At 39.3% G+C, this 20,523-nt stretch overlaps 2 protein-coding genes and 1 pseudogene across 3 annotated transcripts; 2 read left to right on the plus strand and 1 right to left on the minus strand.

Moving 5' to 3' along the window:
• The first annotated feature begins 1,002 nt into the window (after positions 1-1,002).
• Positions 1,003-5,816, plus strand: LOC143851616 (putative receptor-like protein kinase At3g47110). The gene is made up of 2 exons (XM_077361100.1): positions 1,003-3,828; positions 5,172-5,816. The coding sequence occupies exons 1-2, from the start codon at positions 1,122-1,124 to the stop codon at positions 5,546-5,548; spliced, it is 3,084 nt and encodes a 1,027-aa protein (XP_077217215.1). The 5' UTR covers positions 1,003-1,121; the 3' UTR covers positions 5,549-5,816.
• LOC143850025 (uncharacterized) lies at positions 5,665-7,136 on the minus strand. Its single transcript, XM_077359360.1, has 2 exons — positions 6,336-7,136; positions 5,665-5,733 (listed from the first exon to the last, which is right to left on the minus strand). The coding sequence occupies exons 1-2, from the start codon at positions 7,134-7,136 to the stop codon at positions 5,665-5,667; spliced, it is 870 nt and encodes a 289-aa protein (XP_077215475.1).
• A 6,930-nt stretch (positions 7,137-14,066) lies between these two features.
• On the plus strand, positions 14,067-18,430 carry LOC143850027 (putative receptor-like protein kinase At3g47110 pseudogene; annotated as a pseudogene). The gene is made up of 2 exons (XR_013235937.1): positions 14,067-16,812; positions 17,854-18,430. The product of XR_013235937.1 is annotated as a putative receptor-like protein kinase At3g47110 pseudogene (transcript).
• The last annotated feature ends 2,093 nt before the right edge of the window (positions 18,431-20,523 follow it).

Consider the following 20,523-nt stretch of genomic DNA (forward strand, 5'->3'; position numbering starts at 1 on the left):
GACGGCAGGACAATACAACTCGTTTTGTATCCACACTACATGGTCAACTAAAACAGAAATCTGATTCTTAAGAAGGAAGATAAGGAATGAAAGGCTCTAATGAGGCAATCCAAACAAGGCCTTAGAAGAACCATCACATCTCTGTCTCCAGCAAGGCTTTATCTCTTAGGCTTTGTGCTTGTCGCTCATATTTGTAGAGCCTTGGTTCCCCTTCTCGCTTGTTCCGAGTTAGGGCTGGCTTTGTGATCTTATTGTTCTATCTTTTTCTATTTCTCATAAATCGGTAGGGGTCCCCGTTAAACCCCAGCTTACCCATCATAAAAAGAAAAACCCAAGGCTTTATCATGGGCAGTGATATTTTCCCCCCTTTTAACAGAAAACGTTAGCTTTCAAGCCTTTTGAAGTTAACGGTGGCTCCTCCACCCCTTTGTATATCCTAATGATATCTGTTGTGAGGGGGGATATCACTGCCCTTTATCATTTATTCTTTTAACTTGTTTACTCTATCAAGAAAAAACAACTCACCCTAAGAAAATAATGTTGAAGTTTTGCTCATTTCCCCTTCTTTCAAATCTACATTCTGACTAGTGATAATTACCTTTGAATTTTTTTTATCAGGGAAAGAGTATATAGGTTCCTTCCAATAGTTACTAAAGTATAATAAGAGGAGGACAAAATGCTCTAATGATGCAATCAGTAGACTCATTTGTCATCGGACTCTGACCAATGAGAACTTGCCGGCCTCTTTTTTGAGTCTATAATCTATTAAATGAATCCATAACTTTATTATTAGAAGAATGCTACCTGTAGATGTCCCTTAAACTCAACCACCTTTTAAAATCAGAAGTAGTTAAACGTTGCTTAAAACCCCATAAACAAAGCATTATGAAGACCTTGGTGTAGAACTCTTCTTATGATTAGACCCATCTCTCTATTTAAAATCCAAAATCTAGTAGTTATACTATTAAATACTATCTCTCTCTTGTAAACACATTACTTTCTCTCTGTCTCTCAATACACAAAAAAGGAAGGTCATAGTCTTGAATCTGTCTTCTAAACCATCTATAAATGAAAGCATTGGCCATGAAGATGGATATACAGCTCCATTCCACCTGATTCTCATGAAGTTTCTCATTATGAGTTGTACTATAATTTGCTCATTTCTTCTCTATGTCACCCTTCTGTCATGCACCAATTTCTCTTTGGTTTGGTCAGAATCAAACTTATTAGGGAATGAAACAGATCGCCTCGCTTTGCTCGCCTTCAAGAATGGGATAACTAATGATCCTCTAGCTGCCTTGGCCTCATGGAATCAAACTCTCCATTTTTGCCAGTGGAATGGAGTCACCTGCAGTGCCCAACAAGTTCAAAGAGTCATAGCCTTGAACCTCACTGTACAAAGTGTTAGTGGAATCTTATCTCCCTACATAACAAACCTCACCTTCCTTAGCACAATTGATCTCACAGACAACTATTTCCATGGTGTAATCCCCCCACAAATCGGTTATTTACTTCAGCTTCGGCAAATCTATCTTAGAAACAATTCATTCGAAGGGGAGATTCCAACAAATATAACGCACTGTTCAGAACTCAGAGTGATTGACTTCACTCTCAACATGCTCGTAGGGAGAATCCCAGTTGAGCTTACCTCTCTGTCGAAGCTCATTATACTGTATCTCAGTGCCAATAATCTCACAAGTACCATCCCACCTTCACTTGGAAACCTCACATCTCTCACCAATCTTTCTCTAATGAGAAATAGTCTCGAGGGAAGCATTCCATATGACCTGGGGAAAATGACAAGCTTAGAATATTTTCAAATCTCTGGAAACAGACTGTCCGGGACGATTCCCCCTTCGCTTTACAATCTCTCTTCCATATATTATATTTCAGTGGCGAACAATCTTCTCGGCGGAAGCCTTCCGGCAGAACTTGGAGGAATCTATCTGCCTAATCTACAAGTGCTTCTTGGTGGAGCTAATCTGTTTAGAGGTCCCATTCCAATCTCACTAGGCAATGCTTCTGAACTTGTACAAATAGATTTTACCAGCAACTACCTTACCGGATCTCTGCCAGTGGGTCTAGGAAGCCTGCAACATCTTTGGTACTTAAGCCTAGCTGAAAATGAGCTCGGAAGCAAGACAGGTGATGACCTCAGTATCCTCACTTCTTTAACCAATTGTAGTAGTTTACAAGTACTGGCTCTAGCTAACAATGTTCTCAGTGGTGTATTGCCTGACTCCATAGCTAATCTGTCGACCCAATTAAGGGATCTTCGGTTAGGAGTAAACCTATTCACCGGAAGTATCCCAACAGGAATTGAGAATCTAGTAAACTTAAATTTATTGGGCCTACAGGGGAATTTTTTGAATGGTACCATTCCTGCAGGAATTGGGAAGCTTAACAAGTTGGACACATTGAACATGGCTGGAAATAGACTTTCAGGGAGAATTCCATCTTCTATTGGCAACATCACTCGATTAAGTCGATTGTATTTATTGCAGAATGGTTTAGAGGGGAGCATTCCTTCAAGTCTTGGAAAAATTATATATCTGCAAGCATTAGCCCTTCAAGAAAATAAAATCAATGGAACCATACCAAAGCAAATCAGTACCCTCTCCTCGTTATTTTACCTGAACATATCTCATAATTCTCTTTCTGGGTCTCTACCTTTGGAAGTGGGCAACTTGAATAATCTTCAATTACTAGACGTTTCCAACAACAAATTGTCAGGTGAAATTCCTAGCATGCTAGGCGGTTGTATTGCATTGGTATATCTTTACATGGATACCAACTTCTTCCAAGGAACCATTCCTCCGTCATTGAGCACTTTAAGAGGTATTGAAGAGCTAGATCTTTCCAGCAATAAACTGTCTGGGCAGATTCCGGAGTTTTTGGAGAAGTACTCTTTGCAATATCTAAATCTGTCCTTCAATGATCTGGAGGGTGAAGTTCCAAAAGAAGGGATTTTCAAAAATGACAGTGGAGTTTCACTCCTTGGGAACAGTAAACTGTGTGGAGGTATCACAAAATTGAACTTGCCCCCTTGTCGCAGCCAGGTTTCTAATGGAAGACGAAGACATTCTGCACTGAAATTAATAATTCCAACAGTTAGCTTCGTCCTATGTTTACTAATATTTACATCTCTGATCGGTTTTATTTGTTGGAGAAGAAATTTGAGAAAAAAGTTGGCACCTTCTATCTCTTCTATGGAAAACAAACCGTTAAAGGTTTCTTACGCAGAGCTTCTTAAAGCAACTGGTGGTTTCTCTTCGGCCAACTTGATCGGTGAGGGAAGTTATGGTTATGTATATAAAGGAATTCTAGACCCTAATGGAACAGCAGTTGCAGTGAAGGTATTCAAGCTTCAAAAACAAGGAGCTTCTAAGAGTTTCATGGCAGAATGCAAAGCCTTGAGAAGCGTCCGACACAGGAACCTCGTTAAGATCATAACCGCATGCTCAAGCATTGATTTTAATGGTAATGACTTCAAGGCTCTAGTTTTTGAGTTTATGCCTAATGGGAGTCTAGAAACGTGGTTGCATCCAAATGGAGATGGGCAATTTCAACTGGGTAGTTTGGGTCCTGCTCTAAGACTAAACATAGCCATTGATGTGGCTCTTGCATTGGATTATCTTCACTACCAATGCCAAATGCCAATCATTCATTGTGATCTAAAGCCAAGCAATGTTCTTCTTGATGATGACATGAATGGCCGCGTGGGTGATTTTGGGCTAGCTAGGTTTCTTTTTGAAGATGCCACTAACTCTTCCCAAATCGGAAGCAAAACAATTGGTATAAAAGGATCGATTGGATATATTGCTCCAGGTAACGCCTTGGTCTGCTTCTTTCGCTCTTTTATTATTGAGATATGCCTCGCACAATAATTGATAATTCCACTATCTTGGATACCATGATAGAAGCTTAAAGTAGTGCCATGTAGGTGAAAATAGCCACACAATAAGCTTTTATGCACCCCTTGAACATATTCCCCACATAGAACCAACAGTAACAATAAATTATCAAGGAAACTAGAGTGATGGGGGACTTTTTCAATTGCTAGGGGATGAATATTTTTTCTATTGATTTGATTTTTCCTATTTTCCTATTCTCTTAAATCTTATTAAAAAAACTGAAAACTTCACCCATCTAGTCTTTTGATGGATGTACCAGTTTTACGTTGATCTTTCTATGAATCTTATGCCCAATTATCTATATTCTTATATCTTTGTTTGCTTATACTGATATTTAACAGAGATTTGATATTTTTCCATGTATGTGAATGTGGTGAGTGATGGGTATATGATAATTGTAAAATGGTATTAAACGACTTGTGTTCTGTTTCTTTTCCATCCCCTCTGGTAATAAAGGATTAGTTTGAGTCTGGAGTCCATCGTTTTCATGTGATTGCACTCATGAAAAGATCTGAACTCCTGATCTACAGCCTGGATCAGAGGCTATCAGATATGATGAGTGTACATGCATGTAGTCTTGCAGGAGCTATTTGTATACATGTACTGTAAAATCAAAATTAAACATAGATTTTAGTCAAATAGTTGATTTTCGACTCAAAATCTGTTCTCAAAATCCAAAGGCCATGTTTGTTTTGGATTTTGAGAATGATTCGAAAACTGATTACTCAATTTATGTTTAATTTCAAGTCCAATAGTCAGTTTGGGGCTTACAATTGGTTTTCAAAATCCATAACAAAGAGGGCATCAGTACCATAAGTATGATAGGAAATTATTATCTTTCTTTTTTCTCATTGTTCTTTCACTAAGCTACATAATTTTCTTTTGCTTTATAGCATATGTTCCTTTTAGTATTTCTGTATTTCTATGAATACTATGTAAACTGCATTAATTTAAGAATATAAACATTATTTGCCTTTCTTTTTTCTCACTGTTATTTCACTAAGATACATGATTTTCTTTTACTCTATAGCATATGTTCCTTTTAGTGCATCAGTATTTCTATGAATACCATTTAAACTGCATTACTACAACAATTTAAGAATATAAACATCATTGATGTTGCCAAAAATTGAAGATTTGAGCAACTGACAGAAATGAAATTAACCCTATTCAACAGAAAGTTCTTTACATCTCTTTTCATCTCTTTGTTTAAATAGTTACTAACCTGCTAAAAAATGAGAGATGCAAACATTGCAGAATATGGGATGGGTGGCAAGGCATCTACATGTGGAGACGTATACAGTTATGGGATTCTTTTGTTGGAGATGTTCATGGGAAAGAGGCCTACGGATGACATGTTTAAGGACGGTCTCAGCCTCCACCAATTTGCTAAGATGGCTTTACCGGAGCGAGTGATGGAGATTGCGGACCCACAATTTCTCTTGGAAGAAGATGACAAAGACATTGACATCAGCAAAAAATGTAGCAATGCGAGAAGTAGAATACATGATTGCTTGGTTTCAGTGCTTAGAATTGGCGTACTATGTTCTAATGAATTGCCCAGAGAACGGATGGATATGAGCGATGTTGTTGAGGAAATGCATGCAATAAGAGACTTATATCTTAGGGTCTAGATCTACTGAGACAAGCAAAATCTGGCTGGATTCTTAGATGAAAGTTTATCTTAACTCAGTAATTACAAACAAATATTATGCTAAGGAAGAACGTGATATTATGCTAAAGAAGAACATCATGTTTGGAAAAGTTGCTTAACAAGGAGGCTGACGAGGCATTTGGTTTTCTTATTATGATACTTGTACTGATTTAAAACAATTAATAAGATATCAATGATGTACATGTGAAAATCTAAATGATCGATTGCCTACTAAAATTACTTAAATCTCCAGTTCATTTTATAAAGTGAAAGTACTCATAAATCAAAATCAATACCATATAGGTAAATGATTCAGTGTCGATCCAACGAAACTTTGCTAATAGTGTCTAAGCAAAGTTCCATTTTATTTTATTTTTGGTTTCATATAGTGTGTGAAGAATGAATTTGAAACTACGGATAAAACAATTGGGAAATGATTTCAGCACAAAACATGTTTTGATACGAGACGCTCATGTTTCTTGTTTTCTAGCATTTATTGTCAGGTCAGTGCCTTTTGGGGACAGTAAAAACACTTTTACAGCTCTATAAATATAAAAGACAAGAAACATGAGCGTCTTGTATCAAAACATGTTTGTGTAGAAATCAGTTACCAAACAATTATGTAAGCAATTAAACAAGGGAAATGATATCTGTGCCACAGTGTTTTGATAAACATGCGCTCCACTCGTGTAGTATTTAAAGGGATGTTAGAGGATATTACGGTTCTCAAAAAGCTCTTAAAGCCCTTTAAATACTACACGACAAACAAGTATCTTTGCACCGGCAAGCATGTCAAACATATCATCAATTCTTGGAATGGGAAACCGGTATTTGATAGTGATCCGGTTTATGGCACGACTATCCACACACATACCCCATGTTCCATCTTTCTTTAAAGTAAGTAATGCCGGCACCGCACAAGGACTCATGCTTTCTTTGATGTAACCTTTCTTCAACAACTCCATGACTTGCTTATTCAACTCTTCATGCTCTTTAGGACTCATACGGTAGTGAGCCTTGTTGGGAAGATTAGAACCGGGAATCAAATCAATTTGATGTTGAATGTCTCTTAAAGGAGGGAGTCCATTAGGCAACTCATCGGGTGTGACATCCTTAAATTCCTCCAAGAGAGGTTCTAACTCACTAGGCACATTAAAGGATATTCCCAAATCTTTCGCCACTAGCATGTAAATGACACCACTACTCTCACTTTCTCTTGCAAACATTGATGAAGTGAGAAAATTACTACCCTCCTCCTGTAAAGATTTGGGTGTCTTTTCCTCCTTACTAGGCAAAAGAACAATCTCCACTTTTCCCATTCGAAAGGTATATGTATTTTTACGACCATTATGGGTAACATTTCTATCATATTGCCATGGCCTTCCTAAGAGTATGTGACACACATCCATAGGGACAACATCACACCAAACTTGATCATGGTAATTCTTACCCATAGAAAATGAAACTAAACATCGTTTAGTAACTTTTACCTCATTACCCTTCTTAAACCATGCAATCCGATAGGGCTTTGGATGTGGTTCGGTTTTGAGCTGGAGCTTGTTCACCATGTCATGAGATACGATGTTCTCACAACTCCCACCATCGATCACAATGGTGCAAACCTTGTCATGAGATTTGCATCGAGTCTTGAAAATATTGGAACGGAGCCAATCATCATCGGATTCAACCTTTGGTGTAGCAAGTGCTCTTTGGATCACCAAGCTTTCTTCTTCTTCGGGTTCGATTTCTTCATGTTGTATGTCATCTTCCTCATCATATATGGGCTGATTTGAATCATCAACAAAATTATCATCATTTTCTTCATCACCGAAGGCCACTGCTTGCCGCTTTGGACAATCTTTGAAACGATGGCCAACTTGACCACACTTGAAGCAAGCATTTGAATTGTTGGGACGATTGGGCTGATTTCCAACTTGATGTGTAGGGGCTGATTTTGTAGAATTTTTGTTGAAATATTCGGACCTTGACTTTGTTCCTCCACCATGTGAAGATTCACCTTTAGAAGAAGGATAGAGACTACGAACATCCACATACTTTTTAGCACAACGACGAGAAAGCTTAGCCTCCACCTTTAAGGCTAGTTGATAAGCATCATTGACGCTCAATGATCGGTGCATTTCCACCTTATCACGAATGGAAAACTTCAAACCATCAACATACCTTGCCACAAGTTGATCTTCACCCTCTTGAATATCATTACGAGCCATAAGTTTGTAGAATTCTTCGGTGTAGTCCAACACACTCTTGGATTCTTGGCGTAGGTTGTTGAATTGAGAAAAGATAATTTGGGAAAAATCCAACGGAAGAAATTTCTCTTTAAGCCTTGACTTCATTTTCTCCCAAGAAGAGATCTTACGCTTTCCTTTGCGGATTCTCATCTCTTGAACCTTATCTCACCATGTTGAAGCGTAGCCACGAAGCCTTGTAGCCACAAGCCTCACACGTTGGCTTTCGGGTGTCTCCATGTAATCAAAGAACTTCTCAATGGCACTAAGCCATTCAAGAAACTCTTCGGGTTGTAGACGACCATGGAACTCCGGCAAGTCAATCTTGACGGTGTCGAAATCACGATAGAACCTTCCCAACCTAGCATCTTCACGAGTATTGGCGAAGGGATTCACATCGGATTCATCACTAGAACCTCTACGGCTTGATCTACCATGCTCACTACGAGCCTCTTGGCGTTTAAGTCGCATGGTAAGTTGCTCAACTTGTCTTCGAAGTGCTTGAAGTTCATCATCTCTTTCATATCTTAAATCTTCCATCATTTGGTTACCACGCCTTCCTCTACCTCTTCGTGCAGCCATGAAAATCAAATCGAAGCTAGCCCAAGAGAGTAACGTTAGCTCTGATACCAGATAATGAGAGTGCTTAAGAGGGAAGAAGAAGAAAATTAGAACACAAGAACACAACTTAGAGAAGAAGAAGAAAATGGGAGCAAAGCTCAACCCAATTGATATTCCATCAATTACATAAGTTTATCAACATCCAAAATCCCCTCTAAAGATGGTTTCTAACTCTTTAAATAAAAGAAAACCAAAGCAAATTCGTTCAAGATCATCCACTAACTAACTTAGGGACTAACATAACATTAATTGCATGGGAACTCACTAACTTTGACTGTTTTGGGAACCCACAGACACAGTCCACCAAAACTGCCATAACTTTCTACCCTCTTATCCAATTTTCAAGCACAAATACTTGTTGGAAAGATCTCAAAGAGACCTACAACTTTGTAGTTTACCACTTTCCATAATTCTTCCATTTAGAAGCTCAAAAAGCTGGTTCAAAACGGGCCAGCAACATTAATGAGGGACTGCACCTTGGAACTCCACCAAAACCACCTAGGCATGACATGGCTGCCATGTTGGCACTGCATCATTGGCTTTCGGGTGTCTCCTTGTAATAAAAAAACTTCTCAATGGCACTAAGCCATTTAAGAAACTCTTCGGGTTGTAGACGACCATGGAACTCCGGCAAGTCAATCTTGACGGTGTCGAAATCACGATAGAACCTTCCTAACCTAGCCTCTTCACGAGTATTGGCGAAGGGATTCACATCGGATTCATCACTAGAACCTCCACGGCTTGAGCTACCATGCTCACTACGAGCCTCTTGGCGTTCAAGTCGCATGGTAAGTTGCTCAACTTGTCTTCGAAGTGCTTGAAGTTCATCATCTCTTTCATCTCTCAAATCTTCTATCATTTGGTTACCACGCCTTCCTCTACCTCTTCGTGCCGCCATGAAAATCAAATCGAAGCTAGCCCAAGAGAGTAATGTTGGCTCTGATACCAGATAATGCGGGTGCTTAAGAGGGAAGAAGAAGAAAAATTAGAAATCAAGAACACAACTTAGAGAAAAAGAAGAAAATGGGAGCAAAGCTCAGCCCAATTGATATTCCATCAATTACATAAGTTAATCAACATCCAAAATCCCCTCTAAAGATGGTTTCTAACTCTTTAAATAAAAGAAAACCAAAGCAAATTCGTTCAAGATCCTCCACTAGCTAGCTTAGGGACTAACATAACATTAATTGCATTGGAACTTACTAATTTTGACTGTTTTGGGAACCCACAGACACAGTCCACAAAAACTGCCATAACTTTCTACCCTCTTGTCCAATTTTCAAGTTCAAATAATTGTTGGAAAGATCTCAAAGAGACCTACAACTTTGTAGTTTACCACTTTCCATAATTCTTCCATTTAATGGCTCAAAAATCAGGTTCAAAAAGGGCCAGCAACATTAATGAGGGACTGCACCTTGGAACTCCACCAAAACCACCTAGGCATGACATGGCTACCATGTTGGCACTGCATCAATTGGTCTCCAAGCACTTATTACATTGGGTGACAAAAATTCATCATGATGCATCCCCGACCTTTACTTATTTTTCCTTGGGGCTTTATATCTCCTTTGTGATTCCAAGCCTACTACTAATAGGTACCGGCAAGATAGAACTAGAAAGAAGAAGAAAAAGATCTGTTACACAGGCTCTTTAAGGGGAGCCAAACCTCCTCTGCGGAAAACACAAGTCGAATTAAATTTCTCCTTGCCTTCTCATTTCCGTTCCACATATATAATGTAGAATCCTAATATGATACGACTCAATAACAACTCAGCACAACTCAAACAACCTAACACACTCGGTCTCTTAACAAACAATAAAAAAATAAAAGAGATAACCCAAAGCTAACAAGAGCCAACATCAAATAGTTGGTTATTGAGATTCCTAATTTTCAGGGATTCAACATTCCCTCTCCCTTGAAAATTGCCTTGTCCTCAAGGCTATTAATTTTCTTTGTCTTCTGCGTCTTCTGCTTCCTTATCACTGTCAAGAACTTGAATCAACTAAAATTGAGGAAACTTGCACTTGTGACCAGGAACAAATCGCTCGTCACAATTGTAGCACAAACCTTTAGAACGTCTCTCCTTCATCTCACCCATTGTAAGCCTTCGAGGACCCTTCAGATCTGATGTGGGGTACTCATGATCAATCATCGTACCCTTTTGAAATATTTGGCTATGCTGGATTTTCTCTTTCATCATCCGCGCCAACCCAATAGCATCATTCAATGTCTTCGGACGGAAGACTTGAACTTCTCCTGCCAACTCATCCTTGAGACCTCCCACAAAAGTCCCAATGAGGGCCTTCTCAGTCCATGCTTTCACCATATTTGACAATTTTTCGAACTCCTTTTGATATTCTCTAACCGTACTTGTCTATCGCAGCTTACTGAGGGCTGAGTCGAAGCCCTCAAACTCAGTAGGCCCAAATCGAACACATAAGGCTATCTACAAGTCCTTCCATTCCATAGTTTTGTGAACCTTCTCGTACCATTGAAACCATTGTAGCGCTTCTCTCTCCAGATGAAACGATGAAAGAGGTACCTTCACATATTCTGCAGTTTAATGGAAACAAAAGACTTGTTCTGCACGATATACTCATCCGGTATGATCTTCTAAACCATCAAAGCGAGGAAACTCGAGTCTCTTGAACCTTGTTTGGACAGATCCTCCCATTGTTCAAGACTTTTAAGCGTCATTTCCTCCTAATTCCATGTTGGAGGAGGTAGCCTTGCCACGGAAAAACCTCATCCTCAACGGATTTCTGGTTTTGACTTTCCATAAACTTGGAAAGCATCTCTGCCAGATTGTTAACGGTCTCTTTCAACTTCTCCACTCTCTCTTTCATGGCTGAATTATTCTTGAGTTGACTCCTTTTTGTCATGCCAAGATCAACCAGCTTTGATACCAATGATAGGTGATGGGGTACGAAAAACAGCAACTAATGAGCTGTCGACACGTGGCCCCGGAAGGGTCCACCACGAAATCGACACCTGCCCAGGGATAATCCGGTAATTACCTGAGAGTAGGTAAACCTAAACCCACAGAAGGGCCGACACCTGTCCTGGGGTAGGTAATTCAATCACCCCAGGCCTCCCTCTATAAAAGGCCTCTCAAGGCTCAAAGTGAAGGGTAATGAATTCTTAAATTTTTGGCTCTGCACTCCTGCTCATACTGACTTGAGTGTCGAAGGGCCCGTCCGGAGCAACGATTCCGGGTTGGTCTTCTGACCTCGTGCGCTCTTGTGCATGACTCAGTTCCTTTACTTCAGCTCCTCAGGTCCTCCAGCTCAGCTCTTACGTCACTGCCATATCTATTACCGATTTTAGGCCTAACAATAGGTACCCACAAGATAGAACTAGAAAGAAGAAGAAAAAGATCTGTTACATAGGCTCTTTAAGGGGAGCCGTGGAAAACACAAGTCAAATTAAATATCTTTCTCCTTGCCTTCCCATTTTTATCTTAACAACCAATGAAAAAAATGAGATAACCCAAAGCTAACAAGAGCCAACGTCAAATAGTTGGTTAATGAGATTCCTAATTTTCACGAATTCAACAACTACTTTTTTGCGAATCAAGCGACTTAAGAGAGGATTTCACTTCCGTTGATGGTTGAGATACTCGAAGTCAAAATAGGTGGATGGAAAAAGTTAATGGGCTAATTTGAGGCCACGTACTCACCTTGCAGTGAAGGAGGTGAACCAGCATCTTTGACTTATAATGGGATCATTCACATTCATTACCCATCTTGTAAAATAGTAATTCATCCATTTATCAAAAGGGAACTGTTATATTCGCCCGTTTTTTTTTACTTGGACTGCCTCCTGTAATGTATTTATGACTACTCTTGTACAATGGAGGGAGCTGTCCCAAGTGAGAAAAAAGGGCAAATATATCATTTTCCTTATAAACCGAAAAAATATATCAGTTTGGTAGAAATCAGCCAAGCACGATAGAAATTCAATAGGAAGAAAAATTAATCCCATATGGTGGGAATTAAAGTTCATCAGTTCACATACAAGTTCGGGGGAAGAATAAAAGAAAAGAAGCATCATAGTAGGGCCCGCATCCTGAAATCTTGTCTTGTTGCAATAGCTAGTGTCACTATCTTTGAACCCCAATTGCATCAGCTTCTTTTCCAGCCCTCGGTCGGCAGGACTAAGTCAAGGACGTGGCAATCCAACTGGTATTGCATCCACACTACATAATCGTTGAGGGGATTTGCTAGGGATCATCGCAGAAGGCATTTTGTGGCTGGGTTGTTGCATGTGAGAGCAGCCACACAGCCTTAGATTTTGTCTTATTCATGTAACTCACCTGAGGTGGCTGCTCTCACTTGCAACAGCCCAGCCTCAAAATGCTCTCTGCAATGGTCCCTAGCAAATCCTATATAATAATAAGAATTGCTTTAATGAGGCAAATGGCTAGACTCATAGGCTCTGTTCACTTCTTTTCCCCGGAAAGGAAAGGAAAGGATTTCATTTTCCTTTCCTTTCCAGGTGACATGGCATAAGGGAAAGGAATGAAGAGGAAAAGACTCCGTTTTTCATGGAAAGCCTTTTTCCAATATATTTAATCGGAAAGCAAATCTCAAGCAACAGGGAAAAAGTCAATTTCCACGTCATTTTTAGCCTTTAAATAAGAAATTCCACATCTGATAATAGTTTTCCCTGGAAAAGAAGTGAACACAGAAATTCTGTCTTGTCAAGGTCTTGTCAGGGAAAAAAAGGTTGTTTTCCAGGGAAAACAGCACCAGGGAAAAGAAGTGAACAGAGCCATAAGTCATCTCACCAGTGAGAACTTGCCTAACGCTTATTTGAATCTATAATCAATTAATTTTATTGGCAAATCATATTTCTCTTTCATAAATCCATAGTCTATAAATAAACTGGAGGGGGCTGTCCCAAGTAATAAAAAGGGCAGGTATATCACTTATTTTTAGGGAGTGATATCCAACCCCGCCCCCCGCCCCCCACAAACAGAAATTGTCGACTTTTATGCTTTTGGAGTTAACGGTTGCTTCTCCACCCCCTTCATAAAAGTTAACGAAAACTGTTAAAAGGCGGGGAAAATATCCAGGGGGGGAATATCACTGGGCTATTTTTATTGTTATTGTTAGAAGAATGGTGCCCGCAGGTGAAACTCTCAAACTCAAACACCGGTGACATTTTAAAAATCAGAAGTAGGAGCAGTTTCTTAAATAGCCATAAACATATTTCATCTCTCTTTTGTAAATACATTATTTAGTTATTTTATTATTATACTCTGAGGTAGCGGCAGACCGAAAACGACTTGGGTAGAAACAGTGAGGAAAAGCTTGATGGCTAGAAATATAACAGAGAACATTGCCTTGGATAGGAGAGAGTGTAAGAAAATGATCCACATAAACGAACCCAACTAGGACCAGGATTACACTATGAGCCGGATAAATTCCTTTCACCTTCTTCATGAAATTTTTCTAACGATTCATTTAACCGACCCCAACTAGTTTGGGACAAAGGCTTTGTTGAGTTGAGTTACTCTGCCTCTTTCATTCACTCGCTCACACACAAAAAGAAAGGAAGTTCATAGCCTTGAGTCTCTCACTCTCTCTACTAAACAATCTTTTAATCTATAAATGAAAACATTGACTATGAAGATGAATATGCATCTCCATTCCAGTTTGATTCCCATGGAGTGTCTCCATATGAATTGTACTGCAATTTGCTCATTTCTTCTCTATGCCACCCTTCTGTCATGCACCAGCTTCTCTTTGGTTCGATCAGAATCCAACTTATTAGGGAACGAAACCGATCGCCTCGCTTTGCTAGCCTTCAAGAATGGGATAGCTAATGATCCTCTAGGTACCTTGGCTTCATGGAATCAAAGTCTCCATTTTTGCCAATGGAATGGAGTCACGTGCAGTGCCCAACAAGTTCAAAGAGTCATAGCCTTGAACCTCACTGGACAAAGCATCACTGCCACATTATCTCCTTACATAGGAAACCTCACCTTCCTTAGCAGAATTGATCTCACAGACAACAACTTCCATGGTGTAATCCCCCAACAAATTGGTTATTTACTTCACCTTAAGAAAATCAAACTTAGAAACAATTCATTCGAAGGGGAGATTCCAGCAAATATAACACACTGCTCAGAGCTCAGATTGATTGACTTCACTCTCAACATGCTCGTAGGGAGAATCCCAGTTGAGCTTACCTCTCTGTCGAAGCTCGTTATACTGTATCTCAGTGCCAATAATCTCACAAGTACCATCCCACCTTCACTTGGCAACCTCACATCTCTCACCAATCTTTCTCTAATGATAAATAGTCTCGAGGGAAGCATTCCATATGACCTGGGGAAAATGACGAGCTTAGAATATTTTCAAATCTCTGGAAACAGACTGTCTGGGACGATTCCTCCTTCGCTTTACAATCTCTCTTCCATCTATTATATTTCCGTGACGAACAATCTTCTCAGTGGAAGCCTTCCTGCAGAACTTGGAGGAACGTATCTACCTAATCTACAAGTGCTTCTTGGTGGAGCTAATATGTTCAGAGAAGCCATTCCAATCTCACTAGGCAATGCTTCTGGACTTGTACAAATAGAATTCACCAGCAACTACCTTACTGGATCTGTGCCGGTGAGTCTAGGAAGCTTGCAACATCTTTGGTACTTAGGCCTAGCTGAAAATGAGCTCGGAAGCAAGACAGGTGATGACCTCAGTATCCTCACTTCTTTAACCAATTGTAGTAGTTTACAAGTATTGGGTCTAGCTAACAATGTTCTCAGCGGTATATTGCCCGACTCCATAGCTAATCTCTCGGCAAAATTAAAGAATCTAAGGTTAGGAGTAAACCTGATCACCGGAAGTATCCCAACAGGAATTGAGAATCTCATCAACTTAAATTTATTGGGCCTACAGGGGAATTTTTTGAAAGGTAAGATTCCTCTGGGAATTGGGAAGCTTAACAAGTTGGACACATTGAACATGGCTGGAAATAGACTTTCAGGGAGAATTCCATCTTCTATTGGCAACATCACTCGATTAAGTCGATTGTATTTATTGCAGAATGGTTTAGAGGGGAGCATTCCTTCAAGTCTTGGAAAAATTATATATCTGCAAGCATTAGCCCTTCAAGAAAATAAAATCAATGGAACCATACCAAAGCAAATCAGTACCCTCTCCTCGTTATTTTACCTGAACATATCTCATAATTCTCTTTCTGGGTCTCTACCTTTGGAAGTGGGCAACTTGAATAATCTTCAATTACTAGACGTTTCCAACAACAAATTGTCAGGTGAAATTCCTAGCATGCTAGGCGGTTGTATTGCATTGGTATATCTTTACATGGATACCAACTTCTTCCAAGGAACCATTCCTCCGTCATTGAGCACTTTAAGAGGTATTGAAGAGCTAGATTTTTCCAGCAATAAACTGTCTGGGCAGATTCCGGAGTTTTTGGAGAAGTACTCTTTGCAATATCTAAATCTGTCCTTCAATGATCTGGAGGGTGAAGTTCCAAAAGAAGGGATTTTCAAAAATGACAGTGGAGTTTCACTCCTTGGGAACAGTAAACTGTGTGGAGGTATCACAAAATTGAACTTGCCCCCTTGTCACAGCCAGGTTTCTAATGGAAGACGAAGACATTCTGCGCTCAAATTAATAATTCCAACAGTTAGCTTCGTCCTATGTTTACTAATATTTACATCTCTGATCGGTTTTATTTGTTGGAGAAGAAATTTGAGAAAAAAGTTGGAACCTTCTATCTCTTCTATGGAAAACAAACGGTTAAAGGTTTCTTACGCAGAGCTTCTTAAAGCAACTGGTGGTTTCTCTTTAGCCAACTTGATCGGTGAGGGAAGTAATGGTTATGTATATAAAGGAATTCTAGACCCCAATGGAACAGCAGTTGCAGTGAAGGTATTCAAGCTTCAAAAACAAGGAGCTTCTAAGAGTTTCATGGCAGAATGCAAAGCCTTGAGAAGCGTCCGACACAGGAACCTCATTAAGATCATAACCGCATGCTCAAGCATTGATTTTAGTGGAAATGACTTCAAGGCTCTTGTTTTTGAGTTTATGCCTAATGGGAGTCTAGAAACGTGGTTGCATCCAAATGGAGATGGGCAATTTCAACTGGGTAGTTTGGGTCTTGCTCTAAGACTAAACATAGCCATTGATGTGGCTCTTGCATTGGATTATCTTCACTACCAATGCCAAATGCCAATCATTCATTGTGATCTAAAGCCAAGCAATGTTCTTCTTGATGATGATATGAATGGTCGCGTGGGTGATTTTGGGCTAGCTAGGTTTCTTTTTGAAGGTGCCACTAACTCTTCCCAAATCGGAAGCACAACGATTGGTATAAAAGGATCGATTGGATATATCGCTCCAGGTAACGCCTTTGTCTGCTTCTTTCGCTCTTTTATTATTGAGATATGCCTTGCACAATAATTGATAATTTCCACTATCTTGGATACGATGATAGAAGCTTAAAGTAGTGTCATGTAGGTGAAAATAGCCACACAATAAGCTTTTATGCACCCCTTCAACATATTCCCCACACAGAACCAACAGTAACAATAAATTATCAAGGAAACTAGGATGATGGGGGACTTTTTCAATTGCTAGGGGATGAATATTTTTTCTATTGATTTGATTTTTCCTATTTTCTTAAATCTTATTAAAAAAACTGAAAACTTCACCCATCTAGTCTTTTGATGGATGTACCAGTTTTACGTTGATCTTTCTATGAATCTTATGCCCAATTATCTATATTCTTATATCTTTGTTTGCTTATACTGATATTTAACAGAGATTTGATATTTTTCCATGTATGTGTATGTGGTGAGTGATGGGTATATGATGATTGTAAAATGGTATTAAACGACTTGTGTGCTGTTTCTTTTCCATCCCCTCTGGTAATATAGTATTAGTTTGAGTCTGGAGTCCATCATTTTCATGTGATTACACTCATGAAAAGATCTGAACTCCTGATCTACAGCCTGGATCAGAGGCTATCAGATATGATGAGTGGTATACATGTACTGTAAAATCAAAATTAAACATAGATTTTAGTCAAATAGTTGATTTTCGACTCAAAATCTGTTCTCAAAATCCAAAGGCCATGTTTGTTTTGGATTTTGAGAATGATTCCAAAAATTACTCAATTTATGTTTAATTTCAAGTCCAATAGTCAGTTTCTATAGCATTTGTTCCTTTTAGTGCATCAGTATTTCTATGAATACCATTTAAACTGCATTACTACAACAATTTAAGAATATAAACATCATTGATGTTGCCAAAAATTGAAGATTTGAGCAACTGACAGAAATGAAATTAACCCTATTCAACAGAAAGTTCTTTACATCTCTTTTCATCTCTTCGTTTAAATAGTTACTAACCTGCTAAAAAATGAGAGATGCAAACATTGCAGAATATGGGATGGGTGGCAAGGGATCTACATGTGGAGACGTATACAGTTATGGGATTCTTTTGTTGGAGATGTTCATGGGAAAGAGGCCTACGGATGACATGTTTAAGGACGGTCTCAGCCTCCACCAATTTGCTAAGATGGCTTTACCTGAGCGAGTGATGGAGATTGCGGACCCACAATTTCTCTTGGAAGAAGATGACGAAGACATTGACATCAGCAAAAAATGTAGCAATGCGAGAAGTAGAATACATGATTGCTTGGTTTCAGTGCTTAGAATTGGCGTACTATGTTCTAATGAATTGCCCAGAGAACGGATGGGTATGAGCGATGTTGTTGAGGAAATGCATGCAATAAGAGACTTATATCTTAGGCTCTAGATCTACTGAGACAAGCAAAATCTGGCTGGATTCTTAGATGAAAGTTTATCTTAACTCAGTAATTACAAAGAAATATTATGCTAAGGAAGAACGTGATATTATGCTAAAGAAGAACATCATGTTTGGAAAAGTTGCTTAACAAGGAGGCTGACGAGGCATTTGGTTTTCTTATTATGATACTTGTACTGATTTAAAACAGTTAATAAGATATCAATGATGTACATGTGAAAATCTAAATGATCGATTGCCTACTAAAATTACTTAAATCTCCAGTTCCTTTTATAAAATGAAAGTACTCATAAATCAATATCAATACCATATAGGTAAATGATTCAGTGTCGATCCAACGAAACTTTGCTAATAGTGTCTAAGCAAAGTTCCTTTTTTTTTTTTTTTTTTGGTTTCATATAGTGTGTGAAGAAAGAATTTGAAACTACCGATAAAACAATTGGGGAATGATTTCAGCACAAAACATGTTTTTAATACAAGACGCTCATGTTTCTTGTCTTTTAGCATTTATCGTCAGGTAAGTGCCTTTTGGGGACAGTAAAAACACTTTTGCAGCTCTACAAATATAAAAGACAAGAAACATGAGCGTCTTGTATCAAAACATGTTTGTGTAGAAATCATTTCCCAAACAATTATGTAAGCACTTAAACAAGGGAAATGATATCTGTGCCAGAGTGTTTTGATAAACATGCGCTCCACTCGTGTAGTATTTAAAGGGATGTTAGAGGATATTACGGTTCTCAAAAAGCTCTTAAAGTCCTTTAATTACTACACGACAAACAAGTGGAGCACATGTTTATCAAAACACTTTGGCGTAGATATCATTTGCCTTAAACAAGCTTAGTGATATTCCCCGCCCCTCCGTACCCCTCTAGGATACATCCGGTACAACACTACCAAACCGGTCTCTCTCTCATCATGAACGGTTAGTGGGCCCAACAATTAATTTGTTTAAATATTTGAGCAAGGTAGGCCCCAACCACACCCATGTCTTACAAAATGAAGTGTGCAGTCCACACCATAGGAGGATCCAAACCGACCATTTGATGGGCCACATCGTAAATCGGCTGTGTCCCAAAAATCATTTCCACAGGATGATCCTAGCCCTCTGATCTAAAGAGAAACTGCATAGTATGGAAACCTTATAGGTTGGAGGGCTGCGATCATCCAAAGGAAATGATTTTGGGGGCACAACCTATTAACGTTGTGGCCCATCAAATGGACAGTTTGGATCGTCCTATGGTGTGGACCACACACTTCATTTTGAAAAACATGGGTGAGGCCTACAATTGGGCCTTAATGTTACTGTACGACCCACACCATAGGATGATCCAAGCCATCCATTTGATGGGCCGCAATGTAAATAGGTTGTGCCCCAAAAATCATTTCCATGGGATGATCGCAACTAGCGGTGCAAGTTTGAACCTGACCCGCCCTGAGCCCGAACAAGGCCTGGGCTGGATTTTCCAACCCTAAAGGCAGGCTTGGGTTCATTTTTTAGCCCCTGACTCAGGGTCGGGTCGGGCTAAAGGTTGATACCTTGGGCCAACCCAACCCGGCCCTGTTTACAGTTTACCCCTGACCCGCCCCTGGCCCGACCCAACTTTCCTTTCATTTTCTGTGAATATATCACAGGTTCTAATGGAATAAGTTCTGTCGCAAGAGTTGCAGTTGGGAGGTATTAATTAGATATTAATTTTGAATTAATATTAGAAAATGCATGATGTTGGAGCCTTTCTATTTTTTTCATTTGGAATTTGGATTGACCTATAGTGATTATGCCCTTTTGTAATGGAGAGTTGATTACTTTGATTCTTGTTGAACGACTTTATACATTTACATAAATTTATTCTTGATTTCATTCTCACATTATATGCAACAACCCCAATTAGTGCGTGTTTGAGGTACCGTTTAAAACACCGTTTGGCGTTTGAAACACCGTTTGGGGCCAAACGGCCGTTTGGGAGTGTTTGGGTGCGCAGCCACCGTTTGAAACGCCGTTTTGAACCCTCAAAACGGCGTTTTGCAAACGGAGGGGGGGAGGTCCGTTTGCAAAACGCCGTTTTGAACGGAGTTTTTGGGTGTTGGGTTTTTACATGTTTACCCTCACCAAACCCATTTTTACACCTTTGTTTTTTTGGAAGAGCTTACATTACACCATACAAAATCTCTGATTATGGTTAATTTGGAAGGATATTATCATAAATTGTAAGTCTCTCTAAACAAAATTTGAATTGGGTTTGTTCCGATTATCTTTCTTTCAAGCCTAAAAAAAGTAAGAAAT

This window comes from Tasmannia lanceolata, unplaced genomic scaffold (assembly GCF_043159265.1).
Source record: "Tasmannia lanceolata isolate RefF3 unplaced genomic scaffold, GAP_Taslan_0.1 ptg000018l, whole genome shotgun sequence".
Taxonomy (NCBI): Eukaryota; Viridiplantae; Streptophyta; class Magnoliopsida; order Canellales; family Winteraceae; genus Tasmannia; species Tasmannia lanceolata.